The 16061-nt window shown below is 37.5% G+C and overlaps 1 protein-coding gene across 1 annotated transcript in view; it reads right to left on the bottom strand.

Moving 5' to 3' along the window:
• The window catches only part of LOC123874840 (nephrin-like), a 107841-nt gene that overhangs the window by 15939 nt on the left and 75841 nt on the right, over nt 1–16061 (bottom strand). Inside the window, exons 5-7 of the mRNA XM_045920361.1 lie at nt 10701–10904; nt 9371–9522; nt 4726–4867 (exon numbers count right to left, since the gene is read on the bottom strand). Of these exons, the coding sequence (XP_045776317.1) occupies nt 4726–4867; nt 9371–9522; nt 10701–10904 (498 nt within the window). The remainder of the gene's footprint in view (nt 1–4725; nt 4868–9370; nt 9523–10700; nt 10905–16061) is intronic.

Here is a 16061-nt window from a genome sequence, read left to right as displayed (position 1 = left end):
GTGATGGGCGGTGCATATCGCATTCTGCACACATCCTACCACACCAGATCAAGTCTGTTTTGGCGGATTGCTTGTTCCTTGTATAAATTGGGTAAATTGTGTTTAAAATTTTCTAATACGTCTTAATGTAGGTATAGTACAGAACTTGCCAGCGTTGTAGACTATGATCAACTCTTCCTCATTCTAAGAGGAGACCCGTTCTCAATAGTGAGCCAGCAATGGGTTAATGAAGATGATGATGACAGTTTTATTATAAGCACGTATAAATATTCATTTAGTATCCGATGTGATGTGATCAAGCACTTTTATAATCAAATAATAATCAAAAAGCCGGTCAAGTGTGAGTCGGGCTCAACAACATGAAAGGTTCATAATTTTAATTTTTATGGCAGCTACATATTTTGAAATTTTATTATTTGCAGCATTGCGGGAATAGAAATTAGAAATTCACACTGAAAGAGTCAACTCTCTACCTACGAGTATTTCGGTTCATGACATACAGCCTGCTGACAAAAAGTCAAAATGGATGGACGTACGGACGAACAGCGGAGGCTGAGTAATAAAAAAGTGCCCGTTTGCACCCTTTGGTTACGGAACCCAAAAAAGAGAAAATTCGCACCTACGCTAGGTAGAACAAATTATTTTATCGTTTGGTACCAGTATGTTTCAGAACGTCCGTCGTTGTGTTGATTAATAAGTATTTGATCGGGGCCAACGAGGTTTTTAATACCGCGTGAATAAATTGGTGGCCGCTGATGCCTCAGCAAATACGCGGTCTCCGCTCAATGACTTTCCGACTCCAACAGCCTTCGCCTCTACGACAGGCAAGCGTAGTGTGGGACGCCCTCCAGCACGATGGACTGACAAAAAGCGGCTGGTGGGAAGTGGCTGGATGAGGAAAGTGCAGGACCGGGTGTGGTGGCGCTCTATAGGGAACGGATATGTCCAACAGTGGACAATTTTCAATTAAAAAAACTATAATAGCACGTAATAATTATCTGCTTAACCTGGCTTAACCCTTAATGATGAGTTTAAATTTCTTTTAATTAATGAGAGCACGTGATCGCAATTAATTGTAACGTCGGGAGTTTCTCGTGTAATTATAAATCTACCTCCATGTTTCGTATAATTACATTTTATGAAGGATCATTAATCCACATCCATCCCACATCTTCAGCCTATCTTACGTTCAGATTTTCTCTCTTTTGTATTAAAATAATGAGTCGTCTATTTAAGGAGAGCATTGTCGCCTATACACTCACACTCACTCACTCGCTTACTCACAGATAGACAGACAGACACACAGTAGCATTTATAATATTAGTATGGATTAAGTATAGTATAGGAGTATGGATTATTATTGCTCCTAAACCAAGAGCCGTGGGCAAGTCTCACTCGATAATAATATTTGCAAATAATCATAAAAATCTCTAGAGGGATGTCCATCACGGCAGCGCAGGGGATGTAATCCTAAATAATTGATACAGAGGCTGTGACGTCTGTTATCTCACCAGATTAATGGCGGACTAATTTGACACTTATGTGCGGCTAAGCAGAGTGAACTAGGGTGAGAAAGCTCTCTGTATGATCCTAAATCGACGATCTGGCACGATCTGTCAAATATTAGGCCGAGGGTTGACGTGAATGTGATCACTTGATTAGTTTTTTAACCCCCGACCTAAAAAGAGGGATAAGTTTGACGTGTGTATCTGTGTATATGTCTGTGGCATCGTAGCTCCTAAACTAATGAACCGATTTTAATTTAGTTTTTCTTTGTTTGAAAAGTGGCTTGATCGAGAATGTTCTTAGCCATAATCTAAGAAAATCGGTTCAGCCGTTTGAAAGTTATCAGCTCTTTTTTAGTTACTATAACCTTCACTTGTCGGGGGTGTTATAAATTTTTAATTTACACTTGTCATTTCGTAAAATTATTTGGATTCACGTTATTTGTTTTATTTTAATTAACAGCAACTCATTAAATTAACAACAATTTTACATGGGTACCAGGGTTTGCGTAATTTTAATATCGCCAAGTTTCCGAAAGGCTGTATTAATTAACAAAGATTAGATCCAACTGGATGGAGCGATGGACACGCCGGAACATTTCCATTAATTACATCCCAAAATTATCTTCCGATTGATTGGAATGAGGATTAGGCGGAAAAATGATAAATAATGAGATTATTCCCATGTATCCCCAACTAGCTAGCTAGCGTTCGCGTGGATATAGGTTTTTTTTAAATCCTGTAGGAACTCGTTGATTTTCCGGGATGAAAAGTATTTAAATCCAGGATATAATCTATCCAAATTTCAGTCGAATCCGTCCAATAGTTTTGACGTGAAAGAGTAACATACAATGTGATAGTGAATGTGTGAAGTGTTATAAAGTGATAGTTTATTTATATTGATTCTGAACACAACTAAATTTTAGAGTATTTGCATCCTCTTCTTACTAATGTAATTATGAAAAGGACAGATACAATTTGACAGTTTTTTTAATTTAGAGCTGTCATACCTCGTGACGAAAGCCTATTGTTTAAATTTGTAAAGGGCACTAAAATTAGTCTTTAAATGCAAAATTAATGTTTCGTGCTTTTTTAACTAAGTATAAAAAAATGCAGATACTCTAAATTTAGAAAAAGAGAACAGAATCAGCGCTACTGGCCTATTATGGTTCACGAGATACAGCCCGCTGACAAACAGACGGACAGATGGACAGACGGACGGACAGCTCTTACTGGCACTTAGCAAGACAAGGTCATTGGCACCCTTTAGGCAAGGAGCACTAAAAACACTGAAATACAATAGGAAAAGTGGTAAGTAAAAATATTTATTCATTAATCTCTTCAATATATATTTTTTGAGAGAAAAATAAAAAATAAACCTTTTTTGAAAATGATTTCCTATTTATGGAGATAACCGTGTTTATTGTATATTGCTTTTCTCAATGAATAAAATACAATTTGTTTACATTTCGCAACGTTATTCATAACCTTTAAAGGTCTTCCTGTTGGTAGATTTTATCCATATTTTATCAGGGTTACAGGTTTCCTAGGTGATGCCAGCGATTATTTCCGGGTAGATTCAGATTTTTTAAAATCCCGTGGGAGTTTTTTGATTTACTGGAATAAGTCCTTTCTTAGCGGATAATTGAACGTTATAAGCTATCTGCATGCTGTTTAGCCTGATCTTGAATTTCTGGTCTGGTCTGGTGGGAGGCTTCGACCGTGGCTAGTTACCAACCTGCCGACAAATCCGTCGCCAAGCAATTTAGCATTCCAGTACGATGCCGTGTAGACACCAAAGGAGTATGGGTTTAACGAATACTGCCATACCGCTACCAGGTTAGCCCGCTTCCATCTTAGACTACAGCATCACTTACCACCAGGTGAGATTGCTAATTTGAATCTAAATATTAAAAAAAGTCAGTCAATCATCTTTTCCTTTTATATAATATTTAGATGATTGTCATCAAGCGCAAGGCTATCTTTCAATAAACATTTGGTTTCATCTACTTAGCCAAAACTCAAGTCATAACTATTGGTTTCAGCGAAAACATATTGAGCGAAGGATCTTCGAGAAGCATAATCATACGTCAGCCCTGCGTTATCGGGAGCGATGGGTTATGGTTATGCGAGGGTGTGGATGATCGCCACTTTTATGGGTCTACTCGGGAATCTCGCTCTCTTATTTATAAGCTTCATGTCGGAAATGGGGTTTGAGAACAGGGAAAGGGCAGAATTGATTATAATAATGTAACTCTTGACCGAATTCCGGCCACGCAGCCAAACCTCAACGGGGACTAGTTAACTATAAAAACTAGTTATATGCAGGAGTGTGTGTATATGCAAACTCTAATTTCTCACTCTCAGTCTGATGGTACGGCAATCCGACACGACCAGAGAGAGATCACACGGAGAGATTCCGAACTTCCTGGCAGGAAATCTCAACGGGGACTAGCTTACCACGTAGGAGATAACTCCAATCCCTCACTCTCAGTTTGATGAGACGACAATCCGACACGACAAGAGAGAGATCAGGTGCAACTAACAGCTTAACTTGGTCTGCAAGATACAAATGTAGTACCGCCAATTTTCCAACTCCAGGGCTGCAGCTGGGAATTCCTTCACAGTAAAACTTCTTCAGTAATTTGAAAAGCGGCCTCGCATTGGTTTGTCAGTCAATTTTTCGTTTCACGAAATACCTGCCATGTGCAGACCTATCTACACCATTGTCGTCTCAATCTCAATCACCAGGCCACTACTGATTGCGGGTGTCCTCTCAGAGGAGAAGAGTTTAAGCTTTAGTCCACCACGCTGGCTAAGTGGAGATTGGCAAGACACCTTTGAAAATTCTCACGCGTGTAGGTTTCTTAACATTTTTCTTCACCATTACAACAAGATATTTAATTGCTTAAAACACAAAATACAAGTGTAAATTAAAAAATTATAACACCCCCGACAAGTGAAGGTTACAGTAACTACAAAAGAGCTGATAACTTTCAAACGGCTGAACTGATTTTCTTGAATTATAGCTAAGAACACTCTCAATCAAGCCACCTTTCAAACAAAAAACTAAATTAAAATTGGTTCATTAGTTTAGGAGCTACGGTGCCACAGACAGATACACACGTCAAACTTATAACACCCCTCTTTGTGGGTCGGGGGTTAATAAGAGTAACTCCGAGAAGATATAACTGTATGCTGGGTATCTCTGGGTACTTACAATGCACGTTCAACCTCCAAGTATCCTCTATAGCAGAGTTGGCAACTCGAGGGTTCTCAGCTCGGCAGACCAGGTTGCTGTCATGGTCTTCCGCTTCAGGGACGAAGGTTAGAATGCTGGTTGTTGTATTTGTATCCGAGAACTGTGAAAGAAATATAGCTATTAGATAGATATCACTATCCATATTATAAATGCGAAAGTGTTTATTTGGTGGTTTGTCCTTCAATGACATAAGAACAGAGCAACGGATCGACGTGATTTTTTGTATGGATTGGTAAAGTTAAAGACTTGGAGTGTGATATGGGCTACTTTTTTGGGTTCCGTACCTCAAAAGGAAAAACGGAACCCTTATAGGATCACTTTGTTGTTCCGTTCCGGTTCCAGGGCAGGGTTCCGTTGCGGTTTTAAAGCGGTCCTATATATGTTTGTCCGTCCGTCCGTCCGTCGTATCTGTCAAGAAAACCTATAGGGTACTTCCCATTGAACTAGAATCATGAAATTTGGCAGGTAGGTAGAGCTTATATCACAAATCACACTATCACACTAATATTATAAAGGCGAAAGTTTGTAAGTGTGTGTGTGTGTGTGTATGTTTGTTACTCCTTCACGCAAAAACTACTGGACGGATTTGGCTGAAATATGGAATGGAGATAGATAATATCCTGGATTAGCACATAGGCTACTTTTTATCCCGGAAAATCAAAGAGTTCCCGCGGGATTTCAAAAAACCTAAATCCATGCGGGCGAAGTCGCGGGCATCGGCTAGTAGAGGAATAAATCCGAAAACCGTGAATTTGTGGTTACATCATTTAAAAAAAAAATGTGTTTAAATTTTCAAAGTATGGTAACTATACCAAGTGGGGTATCGTGTACCTGTACATTCTAAAACAGATTTTTATTTATTTTTATGTATTTTGATTTATCGTGCAAAATGTTGGAAAAAATACCCGAGTACGGAACCCTCAGTGCGCACTGACTCGCACTTGGCCGGTTTTTTCAAATAAAATTAAGTTAAAAAGGGTCCTCTGAAAACTTTTGATTTTCCACATAGCGGAATATTCATGAGCTGATATTTACATACAAAGTTCTAAATCAAAGAAGATAAATGTATTAAATAAACACTAGGTATACAACATTCACGTATACTCATGGTGAATTCTATTACCCTAATGTTGGTATGCTATGGAGATACTCCAAGAGGAATCGTTGCGGGTCGCCCATAAAAATGAATTACTTGGCACATTCACACGATTCATGCATATGGCTGATGTATAGTGTACGACAATTTGGCACGCGTAAATCAGGCCGTACTTTTATGAGTCTTATAGCTTGAAGCGTAAAGTATGTATTGCATTGAATAAATTTCGCTGACTCGTGTATTTTGCCTACCTTTAATAGTGTAAGTCGGTTTACAGTGCGACAAAACTGTCCGGCTCTTTTATTTATTTAAAGTACAGAAAACAGCGAGTCAATTGCCGTAGTAGTTTGTTAAGATCCATGTTAAAAACTGATAACAATAGAATTTCTTTATGATTTATTTAATAATGTTTAGTTTATGTCTTGTTACATTTCTGGATTCAAAAGGAAGTTCCTTTTTATCTCAAAAGGAAAAACGGAACCCTTATAGGATCACTTTGTTGTCTGTCTGTCTCCCTGTCTCTCTGACTGTCTGTCTGTCCGTCCGTCCGTCCGGCCGTCCGTCCGTCCGTCCGTCCGTCCGTCCGTCCGTCCGTCGTGTCTTTCAAGAAAACCTATAGGGTACTTCCCGTTGACCTAGAATCATGAAATTTGGCAGGTAGGTAGGTCTTATAGCACACGTAAAGGAATAAATCTCGAAACCGTGAATTTGTGGTTACGTCACAGAAAAAAAATTAAAATGTGTTTTAATATTCAAAGTAAGATAACTATACCAAGTTGGATATCATAATATGAAAGGGCTTTACTTGGACATTTTAAAACAGATTTTTATTTATTTTTAAGCATAATAGTTTTTGATTGATGGTGCAAAATATCTGAAAAATGCCCGTGTACGGAACGCTCGGTGCGCGAATCTGACTTGCATTTGGCCGGTTTTTTCTTATATATCCATCCACCTACTTAAAGTTAGTCGCAGTGTAAACGTATGTTGGCAAGTTTTAGCGCCTAGCTGTGCAATTAATGTTGCCAACAAGCGTGTACGCGTATCTTGCACTACTGTATGCATAACATGCCGTATAAATTCACGGCTCATATTGATTACTTGACAACTTTACCTCTTTAATATAGGCGACGAGTTAGTGGACAAGTGTAAATTAAAAATTTATAACACCCCCGACAAATGAAGGTCACAGTAACTAGAAAAGAGCTGATAAATTTCAAACGGTTGAATCGATTTTCTTGGATTATAGCTAACACTCGATCAAGCCACCTTTCAAACAAAAAAAACTAAATTAAAATCGGTTCATTAGTTTAGGAGCTACGATGCCACAGACAGATACACAGATACACACGTCAAACTTATAACACCCCTCTTTTTGGGTCGGGGGTTAGTAAAATAATGTATTGTTTATTTTCTCTACCTTGTACGGCATTAGGAACTTCTCAAAATGTACAACCATCTCTTGTTAGCATGATCGTGTTTCGCTATGATGCTCGCTTTATTCTGCCGTCAGTTTACCTCGGTAGAGCTACCATTGCCTCGATACGCTTCAGATAGCGTGTAACATGCGACTTTTTGCTAACCCCCGACCCAAAAAGAGAGGTGTTATAAGTTTGACGTGTGTATCTGTGTATCTGTCTGTGGCATCGTAACTCCTAAACTAATGAACCGATTTTAATTTAGTTTTTTTTTGTTTGAAACGTGGCTTGATCGAGAGTGTTCTTAGCTATAATCCAAGAAAATCGGCTCAGCCGTTTGAAAGTTATCAGCTATTTTCTAGTTACTGTAACCTTCACTTGTCGGGGGTGTTATAAATTTTTAATTTATACTTGTATTATAAGTATAGACAGATTACTTATTAATCTAGGTTGATAGATCATTCAGTCAGTAAATCAGTTAGTCAGTCTTACTCTCTAACCCTTCTTTATGTATTAACGTACAGTAAAAATTACATAGGTATACTTATCCATACTAATATTATAAATGCGAAAGTGTGTCTGTCTGTCTGTCTGTCTGCTACGTTTTCGCGGCCCAACCGCTGAACCGATTTTAATGAAATTTGGTACAGACTTGGGGTACATCCGGGGGAAGGACATAGGCTACTTTTTATCCCGGAAAATCAAAGAGTTCCTACAGGATTTAAAAAAAAACTAAATCTACGCGGGCGAAGCCGCGGGCATCCTCTAGTTTGCTATATTTTAGAGGACTTTATTTCTTCCATGAATTTAGGCAATAGCAAAGTTCTAACAACATTTTTTAGTAAGAACTGTACTAGTTTTGTTTAACGTCCAGGGCCAGCAGCAAATATACTATTTTATTTGGGGTTTATGAAGACTAAGGCTTTTTGCGAATAAAGATTAAAGGACAAAGGGGCAAAGGTCGCTCCTAATGTCGGTAAATAAAGGATCCGAACTTTCCAGACCAAATAAAGTATTGAAATTCCGAACTAAATTTATTGGGCCGGCCTCCATAACTCTTCTATAAAAAATATATTAAACCTTTATTTTTTTAGTACCACTGCCTATTTTTCTGATTGAAGGCATAGCTATATAGAATTTTTTCTTAATAGTGATGGTTTTATTATTTTTCAAAATCGGCACTTCCAAGATCGTTTCCAAAACCGTGTGACCACCCAGATATTATCATCGCAACTACACATATAAAAAAACGGTCAAGTGCGAGTCAGATTCGCGCACTGTGGGTTCCGTACTCGGGTATTTTTTCCAACACTTTGCACGATAAATAAAAAACTATTTTACATAAAAATAAATAAAAATCTGTTTTAGAATGTACAGGTAAAAAGCCCTTTTATATGATACCCCACTTGGTATAGTTATCTTACTTTGAAAATTGAAACACATTTTAATATTTTTTTACATGATATAACCACAAATTCGCGCTTTTCAGATTTATTCCTCTATTTGTACTATAAGACCTACCTACCTGCCAAATTTCTCTTATAAGGGATCCTTTTTTTCTCTCGAGATACGGAACCCTAACATTCAGCTCAGAAATCGTATAAAAATTTTCAACTGAAACGACCAAAAGCTACCAAGTATGGTATGGATATTCAGCTCGTTAGGTAATAATAATAATTAAAATAATAATAACGTAATTAAAACATATCAATATGGATTTCTTAATTATTAAAGCAGTCAATAAGGAAAACAATCATTCCCTATTTTGTATTTTCCTTCATCCCTGAAGACAGCCTGAAGGTTTGTTATTTTATGTCTTTCCATCGTTCGAATATTGCTGACGGAGTGAATAATTTAACAGGGGCATTGTTTTAATGTTTACATAAGAATCGGGAACTGATTTGGAGACGGAATACGTTAAGATAATTTAGGGAGCAAACTGAATACAGGAATTCGTAGATACGTTTGAAAGCCGTTAAAATAATTGTTATAGACTCAAAGCAAACTTTGAGGAACATAAACTACTTATATTATAGTCATAATATTAGGTACTGTAACCTTACTGCAACAAGCTAGCTTCAATGCTTACATTCCTCGCCTTCTTCCTCAGTGGCTTCATCCCTTTCCACCAGGTCACCTGAGCCTCAGGCCTGGAGCCGGTGGTCTTGCACTCCACTTCATAGCTCCTGTCTGCTGAGAGCTGCCGGTTCTTGCTCAGGATCTGCACCGTCAGTGGCCTTACTGCAACAAACTGGCTTCAGCTGTTTTATATGAAAAATTTACATCAGTCTAGTCAGAGAAATTGGTGTACTTAGAAACATAATATTATATTTTCTTTTTTGGAAGTCTATTATGTGACTTCCAAAAAAGAAAATATAATATACATCACTTAAAGCTTTCATAGCTACCAAAGATATAGCTCAAACCCACACTAATATTATAAATGCGAAAGTGTTTCTGTCTGTATGCTAGCTTTTTACGGCCCAACGGTTCAACCGATTTTGATGTGGTACAGAGTTAGCTTACATCTTGGGGACGCACATGGGCTTTTTATTTTTTATCCTGGAAAATTAAAGAGTTTCTACGGGATCCTCAGAGACCCATTTATACCCCCTTAACCGATTTATATGAATTTGGTTACAGAGGTAGCTTGCGTCCCGGAAATTGAAATAGGCAACTTTTTATCCCTGAAAGCAGAGTTCTCACGGGATTTTTTAAAACCTAAACGCGGACGAAGTCGCGGTAATCATTTAGTACATTATAAATGAAGTTGAGACCCTCTTCAAAATTTCTGTTGAGTCGTAACTACCATCGTCTAAACTTTATGGCCGTGATGACAGAATAACTTGCTCAAGGTTGTATGCTGACACAGTATATTTTTTCTCAGTAATCATTCCTGATTTCCAGTCAAATTTCTCTCTATTTTCAAGCCATTCTATCAGCCTGTATGCGTCCTCTGCTGAGCATAGGCTTTTTCAAGAACGTGCTTCCAAACGGTCCTACGCCTTCCTCATCCATCCGCTCCCCGTCACGTTCTTCGGATCAACGGTCCAACAGGCTGGAGGTCATCTTATACTGCGCTTACCGGTACACGGTGTCCAATCCAGAACACGTCTGCCCTATTGACTGTCGGTTCTGCGACAGGCATGACCTGCCCGTTACCACTTCAGCTTGCTAATCCTTTAAGCTATGTCGATTGCTTTTGTCTTTCTACGAATTTCCTCTTTCCGGATTTTGTCCCTAAGAGTAATACTCAATACAGCTCGCCCCATAGCGCGCTGAGGGACTTTTGGTAAGTGGACAAGGCCAATTGGCAGTGTCCATGCTTGCTACGTTCATCTAATTTAAAGCCATATTGAGGATATGGACGAGCGAAGATGGTAGGCCTTTAAAATACGCAGTTATTATCTCATACTCACGATTTATATCCAGTATCAGAAGCTTGGTCTGCGGCGGCGCAAGGTTAGTGTTGGACGCTTGACAGATGAGCCTCGCGTTGAGATGCTGCCTCCCTATGCTGGGGAAGGTGAGGATGTTCACGGTGACACCATCAGGCTTCTGCTCGAAGGAGTCGTCTATGATCGTGTTTTCGAGGTACCACACCAGGACAGGGCGGGGATCGCCTATGGAAAAGAATTCAAAAATTCAATTTTTTTTATTCAATTAGACTTTTACGAGTACTTTTGAATCGTCAAAAGCATCTTCCACTGGTTCGGAATGTCCTTACTGCCGAAAAGAACCAGCAAGAAATTCGGCAGTTGCTCTTTTCAAAGATTTGTAATAATAATATCAGGTTTCTACATTTTGTAATTAAATAACTAATAAATGCAACGACTCTCTGTGGACTACATAAACTTCAAATCCCTATTTTACCCCTTCAGGGGTGTTATTTTCAAAAATCTTTTCTTAACGGTTGTTTACGTAATAGCTATCTGCGTGCCCCGATCCGTCTATGGGTTTGAGCTGTGGGGGATATATTATAGGGGATATGTTCCTATATAGGGGATAAATTTTATGGTACAAAGATCAAAGCTGTAAGAATAAGCTACTAGCAAGTAGTTACCAAAATATCTGTTCAGCTGAAATGTCTATCGAAATTGTTGATATAGCTATGTTCAACGTGTAACAAAAGTCACTGATGCATGACTATGTTGGCGTTCATTCACACTCGCTGAGTATTGCGTGCTCTCACTAACACAGAGCTGAGCAAGCTCCGGTCAACGAATATTTAGAAGCTATACGACAAGAAGGATGGATGAGGCCTACATTCAAGACGGATACTTATCTAAGAAATAAGAAAACAAGTATAAATAAAATATACACTAATATTTACTAACATACTAAAGTTACACAACACAATACCACACTCGTATACACATACACACAAGTATACACTCAGATCCGAACACACACACACACACACTCACTTCATACGCTCACCATAGTAATCCATTAACAAGATAAAGTTGAAAACTAAAACCCGACTACGATCGTCTTAATAACGCTGATAATTAAATATAGTACTTAAAATAATTGTTTTTCTGTCGCTTGATATATTTTAGTGTTATAGAACATTTACTTTCATGAAATCAATTTTTTTTTCTCTTTCATTTGACATCCCACTCGATACTATAGCAAAAAAGTTTTTGGAAACCCCCGCTTTTTTTGATGTAACATCCGTTACGTAATTTTTTTTCGTATAAAATACCTATGTCATAGCCTATGTCACCTTTACAATGAATCAGTTGACACCTCATTCATCAAAATCTAACTAGACTAACTTAAAAGTACTAACATTAAATTAATATTAGATATAAAATGTAAATAACTTTTAAAAAATATGTAAATATAAGATTAAGATAGGATAAGGTGTAAAATATAAAGTCTTTGAAATTGAAATTAAAATATGATAATATCCTATATCTAATCTTTGAAAAGAGCAACCACCGAGTTTCTTGATGATTCTTCTCTGTAGGAAAGGCATTCTGAACTAGTGTTTAGAAGTTTAATTGAATAAAAAGTATTTCTATTTCTAGTTCTTGAAAAAATCTTTTTGAATAGAGATAACTCTTTTGATAAAATATCAGGTAAGTATTCTAATGAAAGCAAAATTTCCCAGATCTTTTTTCACGTACATTTCGCCTACTCGAAGTTACCCGTTAACGTGTCAAAATGCCCATATGTACTATTAATGGTCCATGAGATTAATTTTTTAAAAATTCAAAGATAAATTTTATGAAAGAAAGATTGAATCCTGTAGAAGCACAAACTACAAAATGACTATAGGTACTAAAATACTATTTAGAGTTAACTATGCAAACATCTATCGAAAATGTTGATATAGTTACGTGCAACGTGTAACAACGTCACTGATGCATGCATTATGCAGGCGTTCGTTCACGCTCGCTGAGCGCCGCATGCTCCGATCAACTCAGAGCCGAGCAACGTCAACATTCCTAGTGCCACATGAATTTACTCTACAGATTCAGACGCTTGAGCAAAATCTCTGTTAATAGTGACAACATTTGTGATAAAACCTTTACTGCTAGTGGAGCAAAACATTCCAGATCTTCTATTTATGTGCCCCTACTTGAAAGAAAGAAAGAAAGAAACTGAAGTTTGTCTTTTAACGCGTCAAAATGCACTGTTTTTTCAAATCATTTCTCAGATTCACATTTTCCCGAGAAATTATTTATGGTAGAAAGGCTGTTAGCAAGAGCTACTAGCAAGCAGTTACCAAAATATCTATTCAGTTGAAACATATATCAGAAGTGTTGATATAGTTACGTGCAACGTAACAACGTCACTGATGCATGCGTTATGCAGGCGTTCGTTCACGCTCGCTGAGCGCCGCATGCTCCGATCAACTCAGAGCTGAGCTCAACGTCAACTTGCTAGTGCCACATGAATTTACCACACGGCGAATTTCTAGTATATTCAAAATCTTGTTATAAACTTTTTCGATAGCAGTATAGAAATTGCAACCATATAGATTGAAGATGGTTGCAATTTCTGGTGAAAAGTTTTGAGACCCCCACTTTTTTAGATGAAACATCTGTCAGGTCAATTTTTTTCGTATAACATGCAGTCTATGTCACCTGGAATACCACCATAATAACGAATCGATTGACACCTCATTCATCAAAATCGGCTCAATAGTTTAGGCACTACGGTGGAACACACAGAATCTGGATACAAACATACATATACATACATAGACGGCTAAAATCATAAACCTTCCTTTTGGCTTTGCTAAAGTCGTGTAAAAAGTAGCCCATGCCACTCTCCAGGTCTTTCATTATACTCATGCAAAAACACATCGATCCGTTGCTCTGTTGCGACGTGATTGAAGAACAAACCGACAGACCAATAAACCAACAAACAAACACACTTTCGCATTTGTATTAAGGGTGATTGTGAAAGCACTCATATCCACACAGTAGTTTAGAGGTTATAAGTGAATAAATACAAACACAAAAGCGGATATGCGACATCGAGACGTGATTACAGATATTGAATTTCCCTTGTACACAATATTGAGATACTGTACCAACATCCTACAAGGATATAGCTGCGTCTAAGCGTGATACCTAATTAATCTAAGTAAATGTAACTTGAACGTCTTGTGTTTACAGGAACCTTGGTTGGTTGATAGGCTATAGGCATAGATATGTATATAGGTTTTCCTCTTTACAGTCGTACTAGCTGATGCCCGCGACTTCGTTCACGTGGATATAGGTTTTTTTAAAAATCCCATTGGAAGTCTTAATTTTCCGGTACAAAAAGTAGCCTATGTGTTAATCCAGGGTGTAATCCATCTCCATTTTAAATTTCAATTAAATCCGTCCAGTAGTTTTTGCGTGAAAGACTTACAAACATACACACGTTACATTTTAATCAGATATTAAAATGTAAATTATGTTATTTGTAATTATATTGTAAGGTCTGTATTTCACTGGTGTACACTCGGTTATACTCTGCGTAAATTTTCTGTACAGCAGTTATTTGTTCAACAAGATAGCATAGTTCATTTTTGTTGCGAGTGCCTAGTTTGAACCCCGAGCGGGTGAAGGATTCTATAATTAAGTTAGAATCCTGAGCGAGGGTTCAAAGGCACAAAAGCAAAAACTTCGCTATCGTCAAGGCTATCGTGTGATACGTAGAACTTTTCACCTCAATAGTGAAAAAATACAAGATGTAAAAAACTGATTTTATATATTGAAAGTCAATTGTTTAAATAATAAAATAGAGAAATTAAAAAGGTTTTATGAAACAAAATGTTGGCGTATGAAAATAGGCGTAAAAGATTTTGGACTTTTCTTAAGACAACACTTTTTCTCATCAGTGAGAAAAAGTGTTGTCATGCTCATGAGTGAGCAAAAACGATTTTTGCTCACTGGTTTTTGCACACAGACGGCAAAAGCGCCCTTTTGGAGGTGAAAATGAATTTTGCCGATGCGACATAAAAGCGGTGGTACTGCTTATTTCACAAGTTGCTCATGACACTTATCGACAGGCAGCCATCACATAGAAGTTACAACAAGGAAATCCCATTTCACGTAAGTGTATTAAAACATTTATTACTTTAAACGAGGGAGGTGATATTATCCGGAAAATATCTGCTCTTCACGAGAAATATACCTGTAAAGATTGGTGTTCCGTAGAAAACCAAAAAACTCGTTTGCGTGTCACGGCCATACACACACTTTATATAAATAAATTGCTGAATCCGTTATAAATATTAATTAAATATTAAATTGACGGGACTAAAAGTAGAACGATCCTTTCATTCTATTTATTTTTCATCTATCTGCATAGAAAACAATTTCCATGCAGAAAATAATGGAACTTAATTTTAGACGTGTCAACTCATTTATTCGAAATGTAAAATATATTTTAAGCAAATTTTTAACTTAAAATCTTTCCTTCTTTGATGCCATTATGAATTTCATGAACTGAGTTTTGACAGCTGTCGAATGTCATCTAAATAATGCGCAATGGACACCGGCTGAGCTGAGGCGTGATGTCTTTTAATAAGAGGAGTATATTCGTAGTGCGCTAATAAACGTAGTTTGGCTCTCATTTGAGTACTAACCAATCAAACTCAATGTGTAGATACGTTGTAGAAACTACTTAATATCTACTCGTATGTCTGTGTTTTTTTTTTCAGGTTTCCGTTAAAATATATATTTTTAATGTTACATGGCCTAAACAGGTTATTAAGATTGTCCTACTGGCTTAAAAAGTATTTCGGAGTTAAAGCAAACAAATAACATATGCTTTTTGAGTTAATAACGGATGAAAGCTTTAAAGCTAGTTACACAGAGTACGCAGCTGTGACAGGTAGGTAATAAAATTCACTAGCTGTCCGTGTTCATCAGATAGGCCATAACATAAAATTGGGTAATGCAATTTTCAGGGAAATGTAAAGTTGCAGCCCGCAAAAATGTTTGCTACGCATAACCTGCCCAGTGCCAGTTTGTATAAGACCTTCAATGCTTATGGAATTGAAGGTCTTATGCCATTCCATTATACGAGTAGTTTTTTGAGTTAATATTGCAGCGGAATCCTGGATTCATCTCTGACGACTTACTGAGTACGAGTGTCGAGTACTGACAAAAAGTTCATCATTTGTCTGTGCCGTTACGCCAATTATTTTAATAAAGCAAGTCTGAGTTGTTATAAAGAAAGACGCCGTGCCTCAGCTCCACTCTACTCTGCCAGTGTGCGTCGTGCGTAAAAGTCCAATCAGCCAATTTTGGTGTTAAAACAAACAAGTA

This window comes from Maniola jurtina, chromosome 19 (genome assembly GCF_905333055.1).
Source record: "Maniola jurtina chromosome 19, ilManJurt1.1, whole genome shotgun sequence".
Classification (NCBI taxonomy): Eukaryota; Metazoa; Arthropoda; class Insecta; order Lepidoptera; family Nymphalidae; genus Maniola; species Maniola jurtina.
Note: the sequence above shows the minus strand (reverse complement) of the source record. Positions and strands in the feature narration are given on the sequence as shown.